The 24103-nt window shown below is 43.4% G+C and overlaps 1 protein-coding gene across 1 annotated transcript in view; it reads left to right on the forward strand.

Annotated features, from left to right (window-relative positions):
* Positions 1-23419, forward strand: part of CDH16 (cadherin 16) — a 103672-nt gene extending 80253 nt beyond the window's left edge. Inside the window, exons 14-17 of the mRNA XM_069968593.1 lie at positions 5655-5882; positions 7598-7714; positions 21099-21215; positions 21754-23419. Coding sequence (XP_069824694.1) covers positions 5655-5882; positions 7598-7714; positions 21099-21215; positions 21754-21851 — 560 coding nt within the window. The 3' untranslated portion in view covers positions 21852-23419. The remainder of the gene's footprint in view (positions 1-5654; positions 5883-7597; positions 7715-21098; positions 21216-21753) is intronic.
* Positions 23420-24103: the final 684 nt, after the last annotated feature.

The following is a 24103-nucleotide window of genomic DNA, read 5'->3' on the forward strand; positions in this document are numbered from 1 at the left end:
CTATCATAACAATATCAAAAGTCTGGAAGTCATTACTATCAGTGATGCTTTTGAGCTCATGTCTCCACTTTATATTAATAACTGTGCTGCCCACATGTAGTGGCTTATACGGAAAAGTGAGGATGACCACTTGGAAATTTGCATTACTGTCCTCAGTGCCCAAACTCTTAATTGTTCAGATGAACCAAGTGCACGACTTTGTTCTGCCATAAGACACAAATTTAACTTGTGTGAAATTCAAGAGGTTTACTGCACCCTATTTTGGATTAGAGATAATAATGCTGACAAAGTAGTTCATTCCTAGCAGTTTTACTAAAGTAATATCAACTGCAGTATCTAACCAACTAAAAAGATCGCAAGTAGTACGTTTGTTTTTTTCAACAAATTTGCTATTTTTTCCACATTTTTCTGTGCAGTCCTCTATTATGCCACATAATTTACAGACAGCTGTGTATAAAAGCCATGCACTGTAATTATCCATGATTGCTATATTGTTCAATTCTGAACTGAAATGAGGATTGCATGAAATAGAGTATGTAATGTACAATGTCAACAGGAGGTGTTCATAAGAGATTAGTAAGGAACACATGAGCTACTGCTAATGTAAAATTTTAGAGATTTTTTGTATAATAATCCGTCACATCACTTCAGAAACATTGCTTAGCTATTTCTATGTTAACCGTTTTATGTGTAAATTCTGAGGCGTTTGGATGTCTCTTTACCGGTAATACTTTAAACCTTTCCTTATATCTAGACTCTCCAGGCCTCTTATCAGTTTAGCTGTTCATCTGTGTATCTGTGTGTGCCTTTTTATTTATTTTTTGTTCAACACCAACAAATCCGTTTTATGAACCAGTACCCAGAACTGAACAGCATACTCTAGAAGAGGCTGCCAAAGCTTTGTAAGGGTGCCTTCACACCTACCGTATCGCAGTAGAAAATCCGCTGCGGATCCGCAGCAGATTTAGCTAAATGAATGAACACAGCATTAAATACGCACAGTCAAATCCGCTGCGGATCCGCAGCAGATTTGTAAGTGCGGATTTAATGCTATGTTCATTCATTTAGTTAAATCCGCTGCGGATCTGCTGCGGATCCGCAGCGGATTTTCTACTGCGATACGGTAGGTGTGAAGGCACCCTAAAGCAGTAATATTATGTCCCTTTCCGACATCTATGTGCCTTGTCCTATATCTAAAAGTACATCCAGATTTTCTCACAATTTTATTCTCCCTAGGATATGTGAAGCATTCAGATTATTAGTACACAGATACATTTAACCACCTTGGAGGCCATTTGTCAACTGGATGCCTGAACATGGCTTGTAGGTTATAAGTATCTTCCATAGATTGCCCTACACTACAAAGCATAGTGGCATCTACAAAAAAGAAATAGTGATAGTATGTTTAATCCCATTCTCTATATTATTGAGAAATATCTTGACAAAAAGTGGGCCCAGTAGTGAACCTTTGGATTACCACATATATTTGCGGCCATTCAGAGTAGGAATCAATCACTTGTATGCTAGTCTTAAATACAGCCCTTCCCCCTTTTCCCCAGCCAGATTTACTAAAGGGGCATGGCTCTAAGTACAGCCGGCCGGCGCTGTGCTAGGCGCAGGCAATGCGCAAAGGTGTGCACCTGCTTAGAGCAGGTGTAGATTTTTGCCTGGTTTACGCCTGTTTCCAGATGTGTACCTTAAAAAATCAGGTGCTGGAGAAGGCCATGCCTCCTCCCAACCTTGCCGTGCCCCCATACCTTCCCATCAGGTGAGCAGGGAATACGACTAGCATATGCCAGGGAGAAGGAGTGAATCTGCCCCTTGTCCATGGCGTATGCAAGAGGCGCATGTTAGTAAATGTCCGCCTATATGCTTACCTCTCCGTGCTTTACCAGTGACCCAATGCGCTTTCGTTGTCTGTATCGGCTGTGACTTCTGACATGAGCTTGTCTTGGGAGTGACAGCCACTCAGCCAATCACTGACTGAGATGGCACAGCACCGCGCCCAGTGACTGGCTAAGTGGCCTATCACTCTCAAGGCAAGCTTGTCTCGGTAACTGTGGCTACAGACAGTGGGGGACACTGACGACACCGTATCAGGACGCCAGGTTACTGCTGAGAGGTAAGCATATAATGTTTATGTTTTCTTATATGGCAGCAAGATGTAAAAAAATGTACTAGTGCCAGATAACGCCTTTAAGTTACTTTTCAATACAATTGCAAATTGTAAGATCGAAATCCATACAGTAAAACACAATTTATGCATAAGGCATCTACAAGGAACAACTTAAACCACTTCTGAATTTTTTCTTTAACAAATGCTACTAAGTGTACACTATGTATTGTTTTCATATAAATGGTAAGCTATGAAATAGTTAATTAGTCCTGTAAGCCTGTTCCTATCTTGACGCTGGTAATAAATTGTCTATTTAAATATACATTTTATTTTTCTCTCAAGGTCTGTTTTCTGTGAAAGGTTTTTTGTTGTCATTGCATTGACAGTGCTGAGTAAAGATTTTTTTATCCTTACATCATGCAGAATAGTTGATGAATTAGGGTTATCAGAAAATGATGCACTGAGGGGGTGGCCCCACATTACTCAGACTTAACCCACAACTGCTCGTGTAATGCTCAAAAAGAGTCAGTTTAAGAAATGCATCAAACTACTACAAGTTTGCAGTCAACTTTTTTCTTTCATATTACTTACTTTCTTTCATGTAACAAGCAAAACAGGATTCTATAGCAAAATAACCATTTTTCATTTAGCAGCTTGTCTAATAGCTGATCACCAAAGCTTCAGCTCCAAGAAGGGTTTTCAGTTGCATCAAACCTTTTAGAGCAAGGGCTGGTCCTTGTAGTTCTTTATTCTGACATTGAAGTAGACTTTTGAACTGACACTGCCCAAGACCCTTGCCTAAGTAGTGTCAGTACTCTGTCGGGATATGTGTCAAGTAAAATCTTTAAAGAATCCTCGTACTCGCGTAAAAATAATTCCTAGTTATCTTATCTGACCGCTTCCGGCTCTGTCTCGAAAGGTAGCGTGAGCCCCAGGCCTCTGTTTCTAGTAAATTCCTTTTTACTTAGTTGAACAAAGAGTGGCTTACTTGCACTGTGCTCTACTGCAGTATAGTCCCCTTTGTCTCTCCTTCTTGAGGGGGTGATTCTCCTAAGGTTAGGATCCACAGCGTAGGTGTGATGAGTGGGGTGAAGCACCAGTGGTTTTAGGTGCACTGCTGAGTCAGCTGGTACAATGGTGTGGAAGCTGAGTGGGCCTAGGGTCACTTGGACACTTGTCACGGTAGCCTGGAGTGGCGTAGGACCCAACCTGGACAGTTTGGTGCCCTGCGTACATAAAGTTTAACCCAAGTGTGAATGTGTGTAGCTGTGGGTGTGCAAAAGTAGGCCAGAGTCAAATAAAAATAGAACAGTTTACTTGTCAGAACTTTCTGCAATACAATCAAACTTTGAAGGAATTCAGTTCAGTGCAATACAAAGAAACAATCTTGCAGCTGAGGTAGAGATCAGGTGCTTTTGAGGAGAGAGTGTTGCAAAAGAGAGAGAAGAGGAGCAAGAGTGTCTGTAGGGCCTTGTCCAATGTAGTAGTGTACTCTGCCTGGAACAGTTAGAGGTGTGTAGAAGAGATATAGAGAACACTTGTACTCATGTATAGACTTCAGTCTGACCGCCTTCTGCCCTACAGTTGCGAGCTACTCGTCCTGTCAGTGTAGTACGAGCCCCGGGCCTAGTTATCTGGGCTAGGCAGACTCCCGAGACTTCCCAGTCATCCTGCACTGCGCAATGGAATATGTAGACTTTTAGCAACTTTGTTCCATTGGGGTCAGTTCTTATGACTGCTGAGGTAACTGCCCGGCACATTTAGAGAGGTTTCTGGCGTGGACAAGGTGATCCCTGTGTGGCTTTTCTCCCCTTGGTACTTTTTTAGCACTGCATAGTGGTTGTGTTTCTCATAAGGAAGAATCTGTGGCTTGCTTGCTTGTGTCCCTGTCAGAGGACCTGGCCAAAGAGACTTGTCTGTGTTGTTACCTCTCGCACTGACTACAGACAACTAACTACACTCCTCCCACCAGGAACTAACTCCTTCCTACAGGGAATTGTCTAAACCCTCCTGTGATTGGTGCAGCTGTGTGTGTGAGGAGAGAGAGAACAGAGTATAGGATAGAAAAAAAGGAGGGAAAGCACCTGCACCTGTTATTGGGTGAAGAACAACATGTGACACATAACAGTTAACCCTTAGGCTCCTTCAGCCGTACATAGGAGATAACAGATAGTTTAGTGACACCTAGTGGGAAAACCACTAACTGACGTGGATACCTCATCCCACTTAGGTGAACCCGAAGGAGTTACCTTACTCAGGTGCAGTAAAGGTTTAGGGGGCTACATAGAGGTTACAAGGGGTTACTCCTATAACTCTGGTTACCCTAAAGTCAGGTCTCTCAGTGCATAACTGCTGTTGTCTTTCACTCTGAAAACAGGTCTCCTCTGTCTGGAACTAGACCCTGCCCTCTGCCCTGCAGACAGGGGCTAGACTCCCCAACTGACCTAACTAGGAAGTCCCTAACTAAAGGTTTAAGAGAAAATGTGTGTAGGCTAACCTTACAACTTAACTGCAGCTGTGTCCTGTGGGAGTGTGGCACCTAGTGGTTGGAGTAATGCACAGCAAACTACATAATTTGGCTGTGGCACCTGAAAGAACAGCTTTTACTTGGTTGATATTTAAGAAAACCCGTAGTGGGACATTGCAATGTTCTAATTCAAATCCGAATTATTGCAGACAATAAAAGGAAAAGGAAAAAAAGGTATGTTACCAACACGCATAGTAGTCATTCCACCAAGAAATTTTCCACCAAGAAAGGTACACAGTTTCCAGAGCAGTAACATCTGCCTGGAGCACACCAAAAAGCAGATATACATATATACATATTGTCAGGGACCCCAGGACCTGCATTGAAGACAAGGACTGACAAACAGTGTGGGCCCTAGAGCTAGGCCCCCCAATACTGTCCCTGGCTACTTGCTAGTCTTGTGCTAGACCACAAGTGACAATTGGGCATCAGTCCCTATGCTGGGTAAGTAAAACACAGAACAAAACAAGACAGACAAAAACAATATAGAATGGTCTGGCTGGAGATAAAAGAACAGTACAAAAACAGCAGACAAAAACGAATGTCAAAAAGGACAGGGAAAGAGATCAGAATTCCAAGTAACAGGAGTGGAAAAATAGAGAAAATGTTTAATGGCAAACTGCAATATTTTTGTCTTTTCAACCCACTCCTGGTTTTGGTTAAAAAAAATACTGACTAAAATAAAGAACAAAATACTATGTGTGAACATTTCCTGAATGAGCGGATGGGGATTGTCCTTGTATACTACCTATTTTTCTTTACTGTAAGGACACAATTTATCAGTGCAAACAATTGGAATAGTGGGATAGAAGATAATCTTAATATGCATGTCCTTATCTTTTGTTGGTGGAACATTGACAAATTATGGAAAGGGGAGCATGAAGTGAAATTCTATTAGAAACCCATTTCTATATTGAGAAAGGGAATAAAACATATTTGGACATTGAGGACTTGTATAAGGAGAAAATGTAAAGAAATGTGATTATACAAAGGTTATGGTTCTTTTTTCAGGTGACGTTGGTCTATCAGCCACTGCAGATGTGATGATACGGATATATGCCAAGAACCCTCCCGTTGACAACAACACATATGATTATTTCTGTACACCCAAAAGAGAAAAACAAAGGATGATCATTAAGGCCCATGACAGAGATTTGACAGGAAGCAGCCCTCCCTTCACATTCAGGCTTTCTAACAATGCTGCACTTCTTCGACAGTGGAAGGTGACGGCTCTAAATGGTACGTACTGAAAATGACAAGAACAGTGTGGTGTTTTCATCTAAATACAATGCTGCATAAGAGTTTATTAAGGCTGGGTTCACACTACGTATATTTCAGTCAGTATTGTGGTCCTCATATTGCAACCAAAACCAAGAGTGGATTGAAAACACAGAAAGGCTCTGTCCACACAATGTTGAAATTGAGTGGATGGCCGCTATTTAATGGCAAATATTTGCTGTTATTTTAAAACAACGGTTGTTATATTGAAATAATGGCACACTTCTTCGGCGTGATGTGCTGACATGTCAACCTCACTGTCACTGAAATCCAGACTGAAATCTAGAAGCTAGACAGAGCCGGAAACTAGGTGAATATTTTTTCCACAGTGGGGGCACTGATACTAAACTGGCAACTGCATGAGGGGGGGAATGAATAAATGGGGACTGTGGGGGAACTGTTACTAAATGGTGGCGGTAGGGAAATGATGAAATGGGGACTGGGGGGACTGATACTATATTGGGCATGCAAGAGGGACTGATACAAAATGGGGCTGGTACTAAATGGTGACTGCAGGGATACTCTATGGAGGCTACAGGAGGGGGATGGGGGGACTGATATTATATGGGGGATTCAGGTGAAAACTGATATTATATGGAGGCTACGGGGGGGAGGAACTGATACTATAAAGGGACTGCACACAGGGTCTATAGTATTTGGGGGCAGCAAAGAGGGGTCTCATTCTATATAGGAGTGCACAGAGATGCCTGATACTATATAGGGATTGCACAGACGGGCCTACACTATATAGGGGCACAGAGCATACATTATGTTGGGACCTTAGAAAGACCTTAAAACTATATGGGCACAGAGGGGCCTAACTACTATATTAGGGAACAGGGGCCTAACTACTATGTGGGTAAGGAGCCTTGGATTTGAGAGAGAGGATTAATAACCAGGAGCGGACTTGGACTGGTCTGAATGAAGAGAAAAAGTAAAAGTAAACAACTCTGATCAGAGAAGACACTCTCTGTGAGTACCTAGATGTAACTGCACTCTTTTATAGGGTCTATAGTGGTAGTAATAGTGGTCATGGTGTGGTGCTATTGTTTAGGGATTGGTGTGGTGGTGTGTGGTAATATCTTTCTGTTTTGATAAGTAGCGGTATAAAGGCAATATGCTATGTGAAGGCACTTTGGGTGCATTATATTGTGTGTGGAGCACTAAATGAGGATTATACTGTGTGGGGAGACTTAGAGTGTATCCTTAAAGGGGTTTATATATGACTCTGTAAAGTCTCCATATAGTATGTGTCCCCCTCCCCTCCCTGTGTAGTCCCTTTACACTGGATGGCACCCTGTGTAGTCCCCCTATAGTAGATGGTCCCCTGTGTAGTTCCCCTATAGTAGATTGTCCCCTGTGTAGCCCCCTAAAGTAGATGCCCCCCTTCCCCTGTGTAGTCTTCTTATAGTCGATGGCTTCCTGTGTAGTCCCCTACAGTAGATGGCTCCCTGTGTAGCCCCCTATAATAGATGGCTGCCACCACGAGATGAAAAGAAAAAACTCACCAAACACATGGTCCTCTGTTGCTGCTCCTCTCCCGGTGTAACTCTTCCCCTTCTGTCACTGTTATGTGTCAAAAGTTTTTTTTTTACTTACAGGTATTTTTTAAAGCCATGTGCAATTGATAAAGTGTATCATATTGGTATTAAAGCTATTGTGCTATTCTTCTGCAGGTACCCATGCTTATCTGTCCATGGCGGTTCATTATATCGAACCTGCAGTTCATCATGTACCAGTCATCATTACTGATAATGCAACTGATCCTCAGAGTAAATATGTGCAACTAAAAGGTACTGTAATGTTATATATTATGCCAACAAAGAACCTGTGAGCACATTTTTCCCTTTTAAAATCATATGCTTGTATTAATAAAACAAAAAATTAAACATAACATGATATATATCATATGGATGAAAAAGAAATGTCCACAGTACAACATATCAGGAAAATGGCACACATTGGAATTATGTAAACAACATGATTAATATCGTACACATAACAATAGTGTCGCCTAAACAATTCCTGCACTAGATTGTAAACACTGTGACTGTCCTTATTGAACAAAGTGGTGTCCACTAAATACCCTAGGCCTCATTCACCTTTGCAAATGCAGATAGGAATAAAGCCCCTGTAGATAGTGCGCGCCATCATGCACTATACAAATCCAATGTAATTTTATAGTAAAAAATAAAAAAAAGTGAAATTAGCAAAAAAAATCAAAGCTTTTTACTCGTCTCTATGGTACATAACAATACAGCACCTATAACCAGTGGCGTAGTTATCATAGAGACAGGGAAGGAAGTTGCTATGGGGCCCCTGGGGGGAGGGGGGCCCGGGGATGCACAAGGAAGATAAGAGCCTTCTGTGTCCTTCTCCTTAACCCCTTATTTACTGCAGTGTGTAAGTGACCCATTGTTCTTTTACATGCTGCAACACAAAAAAGGGTTAATATGCTAAAGACAATTAGCTCTCTGCCTCACTACTCTGATAACCTCTGACCTCTGTTCTCTGAGCTCCTGCAGAGGTTATCAGCAGGGGCGGATTAAGGGTACCAGTTTAGAAATTGTGGGCCCCCTGACAACCACGCCCCCTCTAGCCCTGCCCCCACGCCACTAACCTTGCCCTCTAAACAAATACAGTATCCTGGCTGAGGGCGCTATATAACATGTCCTCAGGCTATGTGAACTATAAATGCTGCAGAGAGATTTTCTGTGGCCATTAACCATATAAATTACTGCAGAAAAACCCTATACAGTATCTATAGGCCACATAGCCTGAGGACATGGTATATAAATCCTTCAGGTTATGTGAGGTATAAAGGAAGAATAGGGCTTTGCTGTGAATATATATATTTATAGGCCGTCTTTTCAGCATTTAGACCAGCACCGTTTGTATAACATCCCCCTATGTAGCAGCCTCCTTTGTGTAGTACCCCCCTGTAGCATCCCCTCCTATATAGCATAGGCCCCTCTCTGTAGCATCCCCTCCTATATAGCATAGCCCCCTCTCTGTAGCATCCCCTCCTATATAGCATAGCCCCCTCTCTGTAGCATCCCCTCCCATATATACCATAGTCCCCTCTCTCCATCCCCTCCTATATACCATAGCCCCCTCTCTGTAGCACCCCCTCCTATATAGCATAGCCCCCTCTCTGTAGCATCCCCTCTCATATATATACCATAGCCCCCTCTCTGTAGCATCCCCTCCTATATAGCATAGCCTCCTCTCTGTAGCATCCCCTCCTATATAGTATAGCCCCCTCTCTGTAGCATCTCCTCCCATATATACCATAGTCCCCTCTCTGCAGCATCCCCTCCTATATAGCATAGCCCCCTCTCTGTAGCATTGCAGTGTCCCAGAACAGAGTTTTCCTCTTGTTATCTTTCTCAAAAGTGTATCCTTATATTTGATAGGAAGAGGTAGGGGTGCACTACGGGTATGGGTTGTAGGTGCTCTTCACGGACGGGTTTATAACCCCAACATATAGTGATAGAAAACTCCGTAGCACTCTTTTCATGCTGTGTTCCCCGACACAGCGCTTGACACGCACAGGAGAACACCCGGTGCGCTCCTGCTCAAACTGCGAAACGTCATCAGTCGCCTAAATCAAGCATTATTCTCTATTTTGCATCAATATTGTCTATATACCTGGCCTTGTCCTTATCACGCTGTTAAATAAACTGTTGAACACTTTTGCATGTAAAGAGTGCTACGGAGTTTTCTATTACTATCCTTATATTTGAGTCAGTCAGTATTTTATTGTCCCTGTTCTGGAAACTATGGTCCACTGCAAACTGTATATTGTGTCACTCCTCTCAGTATTCAGGTCTGTCGTTTCATCTATTTCTTGTATATTTTCAGTTATCAGTGTTAATGGTGTGGTGATGCAATGGCTTGATGTCACGTGACTGCCCCTGCTGCCATGGTAACCCCAATAGCCGTCGAGCTTTGGCTGGGGATACCATGTGACTTCCTGCCTACCTCAGTCCTGTCTTCTACCTTCAAGGGGACAGGTTGTGTGTGTGAGTCCTGTCTTCTACCTTTAAGGGGACAGGCTGTGTGTGTCTTCTCCCCACTGTCAGGAGAGAGACACGTGTGCTCTGCTGCTCCAGCGTTACCAGAAGTGTTCCAGTCCAGTTGGGACCTGGCTGTGTTCTTCCTTCTCAAGTGCTAAAGATTCTCATCTCAACCAAAGATCTGGGTGCTGATTCTTCAGCCATTCCTCTCATCATCTCCCATCATCATCCACAGCAAGTATTCGTCTCAGCTTCATTCCGCCCAGTATCTTACTCTCAGTACTACTACTCCCATCATTCAGTACGCTATCATCACAGCCTATTGCAGCATCACCCATTGCTTTGCCTTATCCAAGTCTGCCTTATTCCCGGTTGCATCCGGAGAGACTGTTGCCACTAGTTATCACCGTTTCAATAAATGCACAACTATCGTTGTTTCTGAACCCTGGCATTGGTTTAATTATTGGTGCCCTGACAACGAAGAATTGCTCGGCCTCTGCATGGTCAGGTTCCCGCTGGTTAGCTGCTATCCCTCAAGCCAAAACCGTGACCTAACATCAGGCAAGCGGCTACCCGGGTTCCTACCCAGTACTACCACCTACTACTACCCTCAGCCGAGTGGCCCAGCGCAGCATCCCCTCCTATGTTCCATAGCCCCCTCTCTGTAGCATCCCCTCCCATATATACCATAGTCCCCTCTCTGTAGCATCCCCTCCTATATACCATAGCCCCCTCTCTGTAGCTTCCTTCCCTTCCTATATATACCATAGTCCCCTCTCTGTAGCATTCCCTCCTATATACCATAGCCCCCTCTCTGTAGATTGCTCCCCTCCCATATATACCATAGTCCCCTCTGTAGCATCCCCTCCTATATACCGTAGCCCTCTCTTTTTAGCTTCTTCCCCTTCATGGAGAATAGGCAGCCCCCATGTGAAAAACAAAATAATAAAAGTAAACTCACCTGTCACATCGCTCCCCAGCAGTGTCTCTCTCCTCACGCAGCGACGCCTGTGTCCTCTTCTCTCCCGGCCTCTGCTCCTCGCTCCTTCGCCGCGGCTTGCGTCCAGGAAGTGACATCAGCTAGGCCAGAGGATGCTGTGGCAGACGTGCCTACGCGCGGCACGTCTGCTGCTAAAGAAGAATATTTTAAAGGGGCAGAGCGGCCCGAAATAGATGTGGCGGCCGCGGTCGTTCAGTGCGCGGGGGGGACTGGATTGGGGGGGCCGAGGTGAGTGGCGGCGTTATTATAACGCCCAGGGCCCCGGGCGGTTGCCCGGATTGCCCTCATTATAATCCGCCTCTGCTTATCAGTGCAGGAGTAGTGAAGGAGAGAGCTAATTTTTTTTAGCTTATTAACCCTTTTTTGTGTTGCAGCATGTAAGAGAACACTGGGTCACTTACACACTGCAGTACATGAGAGGTTAAGCAAAAGGTAGTCTGCTCCTGCACCTATGTATAACCATGAGGCTCCTAATAGGCTGTTATAGTTACATACAGTGGATGGACAGAACAAGCAGACATTGTCTCTCTGCACTGCCAGTCACTGTTGAGGCTGCACGCAGGATTCTGCCTCTGGCCACAAGAGATTTTTTTTGGCCACATAACTGATGCTGACTGATGCAAACTGATGGACAAAAGTCAGTTTTTTAAAGCTAAAATGCAAACGGACAATGACGGACATTTTGCAATCAGTTTGCATCAGTCTGCTCATCAGTTTATGCTTATCTGTTTAATTTCATACTGACGGATCCGTTAGCAAATAAGAAAAACTTTAGTGTGAACCCAGCATAATGTGCTTGTCACATAGAAAAATTGTCTCTCTAGGTCAGCTTGGTGTGTCAGCAAAAAAACTAGTATAACTCGAATGGTGTGTCACTTCAGGAAAAAAAAACATAATTTTGCAATATTTATAGTTTAAATAACAAAAATATGTAATTGTAATATATAACTCTACTTAATAAACCAAAAAAATAATTATTGTGTGAAGTAAACTAAAAACCACAAACACATACTACCCCACCTGACCCCATCCCTCCCCATACACTACTTTACCTGACCATTCCACACAAACACAACCACACCTGACCCCCATCCCTCCCCATACACTACCCTACCAGACCGTTCCACACACACAGCCACACTTTACCCCATCCCTTCCCATACACTACCCTACCTGACCGTTCCACACACACACTACCCCACCTGACCCTCATCCCTCCCCATACACTACCCTACCTGACCATTCCACACACACACAACCACACCTGACCCCCATCCCTCCCCATACACTACCCTACCTGACCGTTCCACACAGACACACAACCCCACCTGACCCCCCTCCCTCCCCATACACTACCCTACCTGACCTCCACACACACACACAAACCCACCTGACCCCCATCCTTCCCCATACACTACCCCACCTGACCCTCATCCCTCCCCATACACAACCATACCTGATTGTTACACACACACAAACCCACCTGACCCCCTTCCCTCCCCATACACAACCCTACCTGACCATTCCACATACACTACCCCACCTGAACCCCATCCCCCCACACTATCTCACCTGACCCCCATCCCCACACACACTACCCGACCTAACCTCCTTACCCACATAAACACTACCCAACCTGACCCCATCCCTCCCTACACACACACATACACAATACTCCACTTGGCCCCATGCCTTCCCACTTACACACAATTTCTCACCTGACCGATACCCTGACCCCAATCCCCCGACCTCCATCCCTACACACACACACACAATACCCCAACCGACCCATCCCCGACCCCAATTATGCTTACAATTGTGCTGCAGTCCAGGATGCGGGCTGTGGCACCAGGAGACGACGCTGGAGGCAAAAGCAAGACCGCTGTTGCCGGCAGTACGCAGCTACTGTGTCGGGTGACGTCACAGCAGCTGCGTCCAGGTGGTACGTGGGTTGGGGAATACGTGGTGGGGTCAGGCCGCACTGTAAGGTCGCGGGGCTGTCCTGTAGTTTGCATGCGGCTGCATACTTTTATGGCTACGCTGGTCAGTGCTGACATGCGTGTCATAGGTTACCATCCCGGTTCTAGGTCAATAAGCTTTTCTTTTAGCAAGGAAGAATTTCTATTACTTATGACTCGTGCTGCCCCCAGGCAGACATATTGTTCTATTTTAAGCGCTTGCTTGCATACATCTTCTGGTGAACTATGGCTGTGTACTTTGTTTGCAGATGGTGCCGAGTGCCAAACACATGCACAGCCACACATCACATGGGACTAGGGAGGTGAAGGCATGCAAAGCTAATTTTAGTTTGCTATGGTCGTTTGGAGACTAGAAAAATAGTAAATGGTATTGGAAGAAAACGTTTACCAATCTTATCTTACATTATTTTGCCATGCAGCAAAGCTTTTTCTACTTTTTGACTAGGTATGTTCCAGCAGTTTCTAGTATTCCTAGCAACCCTCCTTACCAATAATTGGCCAGTAAAAATGGCTTTCAGTATTCATTAAGAATATTGGTCAATATTTTTGGCTAAAACTAGGGGTGGGACCAACACAGAGAAATACTTTAGTGAAACAAGTTGCACCTTTTTTCTGAGTTTTGGACCCACTTTTGGATACTAATTAAAATACTATATGTGAACCCAGCCTTTAAGTTTCTTTATAGTGACTTATTCTTTTTGCCCCATAATAGAGGGTTATATTTTTGTGTTATAACAATGGTCAATAAAGGTATTTTAAACAAGACCCAGAGAGCTGTTCTCAGTATTAACTATAAATTGATAATAGTACTTAAAGCAGAAGTCTGGCAAAATGTTTAAATAAAGTATTGTATTGCCCCCCAAAAGTTATACAGATTACCAATGTACGCTTATTATGGGAAATACACATAAAGTACTTTTTCCCTACACTTACTACTGCATCAAGGCTTCACTTTCTGGATAAAATGGTGATGTCACAACCTGACTCCCAGAGCTGTGCGGGCTGTGGCTGCTGGAGAGGATGATGGCAGGGGGACACTGAGGGACACAGGGCACTGGAGGGACACTGACCACCCCCCTGCCATCATCCTCTCCAGCAGCCACAGCCCGCACTATACTCACCTGATTCGTGTCGACCCCCGTCCGCCATCTTGGGACAATGTCATATTCGGGAGGCCGGCCGGACCGCTCCAGCCGTCCCTCATGCCGGGCCCCCTCTGCCGCGTTATCAGCTGCTCAGCCGCGATTGCCTGAGCACAATTATGCTCAGCCAATCGCGGCTGAGCAGCTAATTACGCGGCATAGGGGGCCAGCATGAGGGACAGCTGGAGCAGCTCGGCCGGCCTCCTGAAGATGACATCATTGTCCCAAGATGGCGGACGGGGGTCGACACGAATCAGGTGAGTATAGTGCATCACACTTCCGGGTCTAGCGTGGGGGGGGGGAAACACGGGGAAGGGGGCCATTCACTAACATAACATACATTACAAAGTTGTATAACTTTGTAATGTGTGTTATTTAGTGAATAATTTTGAAACAACGCACCACTCCTTTAACCAGGGCCATCTGGCTTGATCATCTGCTCATATTAACCTTTCCTTTTCCATGTTCCTGGTAGCATTCTGACTCTCCAATGTTTGACACGGCCTGCTGACTCCTTTTACCTTCCTGATGCCCTGATGTCAAACACTGGTACTGTGGTACTCGGCCAGTGCTGTGATGTTACTCTTGACGCCAGTTCCGTGGTATTGTACAGGTGTGGTGTTGGTGCCTGTGTTGGACGGTTTTGTTGTCCCCAAATGGTCGGTAACCTCCGGGAGTGTTGAGGGTCCCTTGGGCACTTGTCATGGTAACCTGGAGTAGTAGTAGTAGACCAACCAGTGCTTTGTTGAAGTAGGTTCTTTGTAAAGAGAAGGAAGAGGAAAGGAGTTGCCAGAGGAACCCTGCCCAATGTAGAATATGTATTTTGCTGGTACAGGAGTGTATATAAGAAGAGATACTTATACTCATGTATAGACTATAGTCTGACCCCTAGTTTTGTAGAACCCGTCCTAGGTGGGTAGCACAAGCCCCAGTCATCGGTTATCTAGGTGTAGCAGGTTCCCAAGATTACCCAGTCGTCCTGCGCTATGCAGTAGCATATGTAGACCTATTCTTGGTAGCTTTGTCCTACTGGGGTCAGATCCTATAGTGTCAAGAAACTGCCCTGCATGTTTTAGAAGGGTTTCTGGCATGGGCTAGGGTTATCCTAAGTGAATTTTCTCCCCTAAGACAAAAACAGTGGTTACACTTGGTGGGGAAAATAAGGTACTACATCTCCTTGGCATCTGAGTGAGAACTTTTGCACAGGTGCCAAGGAACAGCACCCTGTGCTGGGACACCACAGTACCATCTAATTCACTGAGGCAGCCATTCTCAATACCAGGACTATGCTTATAGAGTGAACTAGTACTCTCTAGCAGCAGAACTCCAGTTCTTGCATCCTGGAGCAGGATAAATGGTGAACACCTAGAGGCCATTTAGACTCCACTCGTGATCATGACCAAAGCCAAACTAGTTTGATAGCACAAGTTTGGTCCACACCTGTTGCTCCTGACACTTGTCAAGCATACACTACATTTACATAGTGCATTTAAATGTTAACAACAAACAACAAAACTGTGATGTGTCCATTTATTCCCAATAAATGGCCTGGCTGGAGGATTTTCGATTGATTTACCTAGTTAATCGACACTTCTATCAAGCTGTTTTCTGTCTATGCCATGGGACCCTTTAATCCCTGTATCCTTTAAAAGAGATCAGAGTTTTTGCAGCATGCTTCTGATATACTGCAGATTAACACTGTAAACTCCTTAGGTGTAAGGTGATTATTATTCCCCATGTAAAGGGCAAGTGTAATTACATAATAAGTAAGTTCACATTATTGCTGTGGTTTTATCATTACAAAGACCACAGTTAATTTTGTATAATTCACTTGACATTTAGCATTGCCAGGATATGGTATCCTGGTATAATCCCTGTCAAGTAAAATATAAATAAATAAATAAATAAAATCACAATAACAATGCATTCATTTCTTCCTTCACATGAGCTTTATTCCTCCTGGCAGCTGAATGATGGTGTTTTAACAAGCTGTATAATAAAGTCACCCTTAACAAAGTCACCATGCTCCACCTGGCTGATTCTCAGTTGGGTCTGTTTTAGTCTGCCCCCTGCTGGTTGATTCCATATTACTCTGCTCTTTTTAAATGCAGTCGTCAGCAACTTGCAAGTACAAAGCTTTTAGGCTAAATTGAATCATATCAGCTGCTTCTCTATTTTAGGATGAACAGAGAATTATTAATGCATTTGATGGATTTTTCAAATTATATGTGACAGCTGAGGTTCACTTGGACCTTTAGACAAGGACAGACGTTTATATATTTAGGTAAAGGGCAAAGAGGTGAACAAAAATAGCTGCATAATATAAAGGTTTGGGTCTGTTGAATGTGAATGTGACATTGTCCTGTGATGCCAAATGCCTGTCATTGTACTGAGCAGCAAGTGTCAGTGTATGGCCAGGTTCACACTATGTAATAATAACCTACCATTTTACATAATAACGGTTCTCATTACACAAATAACGACCGTTATTTTTAAATGACGGTTGTTATTTTCACAATGGACGTCATTATAAGAGACAGCCATCATTTTTACAAAGTGTGAACCTAGCCTATCCTAGCCTATGTCACTGTTCTGTAGCCAAAATATGAACCTGTTGGAGGACCATAACAACTGATTATGAAACCCATCAGGTAGTATGTAAGGGGCCATAGCCATAGCTCTTCAGTCATATGTAGCATTCCTTTACCGTTGTAGAGCAGAAAGGGATACAAATAACTGCTCTGCTTCAATGTATAAGGGTATATTCACACGGGCGGGCTCGCAGCGAGAATCTCGCTGCGAGCCCGGCAGGTCCTGGCAGTTCCCATACACTACATACTTGCTGCGGTCTAAACGACCGCAGCGAGTATGTAATTATACCGCCCTTAACCCCTTATGCTCCCGCCTGGGGGACCCTATGCGTTTTTTTTTTTTTTAAATAAATAAATAATTAAAAAAAAAACGCATAGGGTCCCCCCTATTTTTATAACCAGCCGGGTTAAAAACCAAACGACAGCAGCCTGGTAACACCAGGGTGGGAAGAGCCATTGGTTTAGGCCCTCCCCAGCCTAAATCTTACCAGCCTGCTGCCACCCGGTCCAGGAGCGGCCATTTTGACGCTCCGGGACCACTGGCACCCGGCTCTTCCCAGTACCCCTGGTGGCATTGGGTACTGGGGTAATAATGGGGGGTTAGTGTTAGCCATTTTATACCGGCTAACACTAGGCCCCAACTTAGTAATGGATTCCGTCTATTAGACGGCTTCCACTACTAAGTCTATAAAGTAAAGAAATAAAGAGAAGACACAAGTTTAAAATTTTTTTTATTCAAATAAAAACACCCCCACACCCCTCATTGACCATTTTATTAAAAAAATTAAAACAACAACCGCTGGTCATTGACGTAGTCCACGGAATCCGACGTAATCCACAGGATGCCGATATCTGAAAAACAAAAAGGGAGAAACACACAAAAAACACACAAACAGGAGCACAACACCCATCATTGTGAGCGGTGTTGTGCTCCTTACAGTATGCAGCATCTTTACAGATCGCTGCTTACAGTCTGGCCCCCAAGGGGTTAAGGGAGGATGTATTGCATCCCCCTTAACCCCTTGGGGGCCAGACTGATGCCAGACTGCACCCATCCCAGCAAGGAAGGGGTTAAGTGACCCCCCCTTCCTTGCTGGGAGGGGTGCAGTGCTGGGGAGGGGGTGGGGAGAGCTCTATACTCACCCTGATGTGTCCTCTTCGCTGGTCCGCAGCACAATGAAGTGACTGTACTGCGGATCGGCTCATTATATGTGCGCTCAGCCGAACAGCCAATCAGCTGAGCGCACATATAATTCTAAATGTTTCTTCTAATAATGCTATTGTCATAACATAATTAGAAGAAACATTTGATGTTTTAATTAAAGTAAAGTGATGATTAGTACAGAATGCTCTATTGCCGGGAATATGAATTAACGGCTTATGGAGCTTCCTGTACTAATTAATATTTAATTAATAAAACACATTTTCGTGGAAATAAATTCAGTTTCGGTGTTCAATAATTTAATTCTAACGAATCCATCATTGTGCAATTAAATATACTGTCAAAAAATAAATATATAGATAAATATACATTTATTTATATATCTATTTATTTTAACAGTATATTTAATTGCAAAATGATGGATTCGTTAGAAATAAATTATTGAACAACGAAAGTGTCTTTATTACAAAGAAAATGTGTTTTAGTAATTTAATATATTAACTATTAGAGGCATCGGCATTCGGCATCATTGCCGGCTATTTTTGAAGTACTCCGTACGGACCGCCTGTCAATCCTCGGCCGCATGTCCAGCCGCAAACAATGGTCTTGTTCATTTTTTACGGGTCCGTTTACGATAGGGCCGTAGATTCAGACATAGTGTGCACTGTGCAGCCGCATATCCTATACTTCCAAGCATACACACGAACCACCAAAAATACCGCCGCACAATTACAGCCGCAAATACAGCCGCACAGTTACAGCGTCTGAACCTAGCTTAACTATATATATTTGCAGGGACAATGCGTTTATCCTCTAATATCAGAAAAGAAGGCAAGTGCTAGTACATGTCTTGTGCTTGTATATCATTAAAACTACATATTTATACTTTTAACAGCTTTGTACAATTTTTACTGTTCCTGTTCTGGTTTCCCTTCTCCCAGCAACAGAATAAATTGAGGATTGTGTGTTAATCACAGGGACTGTATGCTTGTATGTAACAGCTAGCTTCTCTGAGGAAAGATCATTTAGATACAAGAGGCAGCTGGCAGTCCTGCAGCTCAGCCCAAGTCTCAGGGGGATGCCAGCCTATGCCCCATCAAAAACAGCCCATCCTTCATTCAAGCTGCTCTATTCTGTCCATTAAGTTTGATTATAACAATTTTTTAGAAAAATTTTAATGAGAACAAATAGTGTCTTATCATCTCCGGAGCAAGATCACATCCCTAAGTTTTTTTTTAATAACATGTTCTAATTGTGTTAGGTAGTTATTAGGCTGAAAAGCCATTTCGGTTGACATAGTGGCCCTGACACAAGGACATTAGCTAGGTGTAAAAACATTGATGACAGATTGTAATAGATGGACCAGGCACAACGAGGTGGATCCCCTGGATTACTGAGGAGTGCTGACGTACCTTCTCCAAGGAGCAGACTCTGGTTTTCACCAGAACCCGCTGCAAGGCAGGATGGACTTTGCAGCAGGAAACTCCCAGGTCACTACCGACTGAAGAAATGAAGGAGTACTGGAGCACGGGACCAGATGCTCTCCTACTGCGGTCAAATCCCAAAATGCAATGGAGCGAAATCCAAACGGCTAGAAAGTCGCTAGGAAGCGAGAAAGTGGTGGATAGCCAGGGAGCACAGATGTGGTTGCTGGCAGAGACACACCAACAACTGAGCACAGAGGTCTAGAGATGATGGCTATAAATATAGCAGAATGAAGAACCAAAACATTACCTGGTAATATGAGGCCAGTTGAAGCGCGGAAGCGTGAAATGGCCGTAGCCTCAGTGGGACACAATCGGGATGTTATTGCCTTGCCTGTGAGCTGATGTACAGCATTTGCCTTGAATAAAACCGCACTATTTTGGTGAGTTGCCGATTCCTGTTTTGGTTCTTCATTCTGCTGTATCAGATGACCTGTATGCCGAGCACCACCTAGAAGTGCCAGAGACGTTTTACATGCTAAAGACTGCATGCCAGCAACCCACACTATTGGATGTTAAAGGGACAGTGCCAAGCGCTCCACAGTTTCTATTTGATGGCTATAAATACCCTCAGGTGATCAGCCTAGAATTCACTAGAACTTCTGTGCTGAGCCTTAACAGGTTGATACACCTGCCACTGCAGAGAGCCCAATCCCCCAGGAAGCCTGGCCAGCATAGGTGAGAGGATGCCAGAAGGCAAGCACACTAAGAAAGGGCAGGAGAGTGAACAGGACGTGGCAGTGCACCCTGAAGCAGGTAGGCAATAACAGACACGACCATGTGCCGTTGCACAGATATTTACCTACCAGTTCTATATTCATGTACATGTGTCAATATCTTCTTGTATGATTTGTTATTAATTTCATTTTAAAGAAGATCTAATCCTATTGTTATTAGTTAAAATAAAAACAAACCAAAAAAAAAAACACTTATTTATGAGATGGGGATGGGGTGATGTGATTGATGTCTAGTTTCTTTTACTCCACTCCCGTGAGAGGTTCAGTAACTTGAGACAGACTGGTAATTATGGTTTCACTACTTTTTAAACTGAATGTGTTATCAGAAAATGGCCTATTGTTTAAATCAAGTTTAAATCTGTATCCCCCCAAACCGCTGGTAGCACCTGTTTGACGAAATTCCTTTCCGGTCGTGTCTTTTAAAATGTGCCCTGTGCCTTAGTTAGGGTAAAAAAAATATCTTTTAATCTGTAGCAGTCAATGTGGTGTGGCCTAGAGTGTCTGTGCCCCAGGCCTGCAACGCCTCTCCTTTCTTCATCCCCTCCCTTCTCATCATTAGGAACGCCCCTGGGCAGGATTTCTCCTATTCATCACTTGTTTACACAGTGCACATATGCCTTAACCATCCGAAGCAGCTAACAAGAGATCTGACAACCAGTGATGCTACAGCTTCTCTCCTTCCCATCCCTGAACAATGAACTCTGCACAGGTCACACAGCATACTTAGAACACTTTTCCATAAAAGTCAATCGAGTCCCCTTTAGTTTCCTGCTTTCCTCGCAATGTTGTGAAGCATATCTGTAAATGTTGAAAACAGAGCAGAGGTAGAACCTTAGGAAAGATGGCTTCCCCCATTATAAGGTACAAAATAAAATAAAAATTAGAATACAATCAGAAAGTAGAAACATTAAAAAAAAAAAAACAGAACATTTTTTGTGTATCTGTCTTTTTAGCAAAAAAACCTTAAAACCTAAATTATACATGTTATTTAAAGCAACCGGTTAGCCTCTATTTAGAAGCACATTATAAATATATGAGTAACACTCTTCTTTTATCCTTTCAGTCACAGTATGTCGCTGTGGTACCAGAGGTCACTGCAAGATAGATGTGGACAGGATGAAGGGCATGCCTACAGTGTCTTCAGCCTTGGGCATCATCTTGGGCACTTTGGCAGCAATAGGTAAGTACTGTATGTCATGTGAAGCCTCATCTTGAATCCATTAATAAACACAAATTTTATACTTCTCAATATTAGTATTGTGTCTGCAAACTCACCAAACATTACAGATCTGCTAGATTGGTGCTCGCTTACCAAACCTATTAAACGGCACGATAATTGTGAGGGCAAAGCTGCACAAACACTATTAGCAATGTCCGTGCAGCCCTTGCTTTAATAAAGGTGAAATAATAAAGATAATGCTTACCTCTCCAGCTGACTGCAGCCGCTGCTTACATTTGTGAACCTGTCTCTGCAGTGACAGGTCGCTCATGCTTCAGCTATTACACAGAGCAATGCATGGTCAACAGACAATGATTTTTAGACATGTTGAAAGACCACGATCAGCCAATGTGTTAACGATTGCTAACTCCTTGGCATTATCATTGTCTTTATTACACAGAGTGATATCTTCCCAAATTGGCGTGATTCAGCACATAATAGCTCTGTGTAATAGGGGCTCTAAAAACACTGTTATAATATAAGACTTTCTTTCTTATAGGTCTTATTCTTATCATTATCTTTTGTCACTTGGCCTTTTCACCCCCAATTAAGAAGATAGAGACGCCAGACACCATCCCCCTGAAAGGCATGGCTTGAATGGACAGTTGTCACATGGAACATGAAATCATCATTGCAGCAAATCCAGTTTGTACCAGCCAATCTTTCTATTATGTATCATTGTAATAGTGTTTCCTTTATGAATTCCAGTACACAGGCACTGTTAACATCTGTATCCACTATTTTTTCTGTAATATATTTATGTATCTCACAAACTATACTCCCTCACTTTTCTGTTCTAAAAAAAAGATTGCAAAAGATTCAAGTTTAAAAAATATTGTAAGAACTGGGTTATTTTGGTTCTAAGGGTGAAAGTGACCTGTACCCCCAAAAAGTCCATAGCAAGCCATAGTTGTTCTCCTGAGGATTCTAAATAATTTAGCCAATAGAATTTCAATAACTGACCTATAGTAGTATTGTAATACATTGTATTTAAAGGGAATACCCGGGACCTACCCGAGGTGCTGACAGTGTGCTGTAGTTTGCAGTCCCCTAGTGACCATGTTACCTTTTGGTCATTTGTCTATGGAGTGGACTATGTACAATATCTGTCTCTTCATTACAGCAGGAGACCAAAGAGAAGTTGTGGCTTAGCATTTGTGCTGCACTTTGGCGCACCTCACCACTGCTTCCTTCTCCTTCTTCTTTATGAATAATCTGCATTCAGCCAGTGTCTCTAAGTGTTTATTCCAGACAGAAACTGCTTACAAAGAACTGATCTACAAATAAATATTGTTCAATCTCCAAACCTAACTTTCTGGGACCCATGGTCTAGGGTTAGGGTTAGAAGCCAGTTAAAAAAAACATATGGGTTTGATAACCCTGATGGAAATAATAATAATAATTTCATTTCGATCAGGGAAAGCGACCTCAGAAAAAAAAAATGTTTTGTTGGTCTCTAGACAACCCCTAAACTACAGCTACTACACAGCTAGGTTAGAAGATTAGGCTATATGTGATTGCAGATTGCAGATCAGTCCTCTGTAGGCAGACACTGGCTGACAGTGCAAGTGAGCAGGGGACTGGGCAGCACTGAGCAACAACTCATTACATTACAGTAGAAGACCCGATATCATGCATAATCTACTCCACAGACAAATTTCCAAAAGGTCACATGCTCAGGGGACTGCCAACTACAGCATATTGGGCCCCACCTAATTTGCTGAAAGACTCCCTTTAAATACCGGAATTTCCTTGGAAGAAGAACAAATATTTTCTGTTTTGACCAATAAATATTGGAGTATGTTTCTGGTGTTGTTTTATATGCAGTCCCAGTGGCGTAGCTACAATAGAGGCAGGGCTGGCAGCTGCTATGGGGCTGTGGAGTAGGAGGGGCCCCGGGATACACAGGGAAGATAAAAGCCGTTCTGTGTTCTTCTGCTTATTCCCTTATTTACTGCAGTGTGTAACTGATCCAGTGTTCACTTACATGCTGCAACACAAAAAAAGGGTTAAAAGCACAAGACAAGGAGATCTCTGCTTCACTGCTCTGAAAACGCCTGACCTCTGTTCTCTGGCTGCAAACTTGAAGGTCAGGGGTTATCAGTAAAGATCAGTTCAGCACAGTATGATTGTACAATGGCTCCTGTTCATCAATGGGCCAATTATTGTAACTTGTCACTTCTGATCCAATAAATTTCTTGAATGGAACCAACCTTGCATGGACGTTTTCATAGTTACCTGAGCCTCCAGCGGCAGGAATGGCTCCAGGCTGATCAGGTGAGGAATCATAATGACAGAGAACTTGGTTTACTACATCAGCCGATCTCTTCCTGTGTGGTCTAAACATGATACCATGGCCTACAGCGTCTCTGGACCTGCCTTCCATTGAGCACATCTGCAACGTGATCAACATTTGGATAAAGGGCTGGCAGCCATTGTTCTTGTTGATTTCTCTGCCCACATGTATCCAGGGTGGCAGAACATTCATTAAACAACCATTAATAACATAATTGATAGCATGCCAAGGCATGCGTCTTTCTGCACATTTATCATACCATTACTGAATAGCTTGAGTTGGAAATCATGGTTCATGGATGGAAGAAGAAAGGAGAAGTCACAGCTTGCAGCAGATCAGGAACTTGGGTAAGGCTGGGTTCACACTGCATTTTTGCAGTCCGTTTAACATATATGTTTTATGGGGGATAAAACAGAAGAAAAAATCGGATCAATTTTTCCGTTGCCTATTATAAAAAAAAAAGGGATCAAAATTGATGTTTTGTTTATTTTTTAACGTACACAAAAATTTAGCACACTGATGTAGCACACTGATTGGCTGAGCGGGACGTCCA

Source organism: Dendropsophus ebraccatus, chromosome 4, assembly GCF_027789765.1.
Source record: "Dendropsophus ebraccatus isolate aDenEbr1 chromosome 4, aDenEbr1.pat, whole genome shotgun sequence".
Taxonomy (NCBI): domain Eukaryota; kingdom Metazoa; phylum Chordata; class Amphibia; order Anura; family Hylidae; genus Dendropsophus; species Dendropsophus ebraccatus.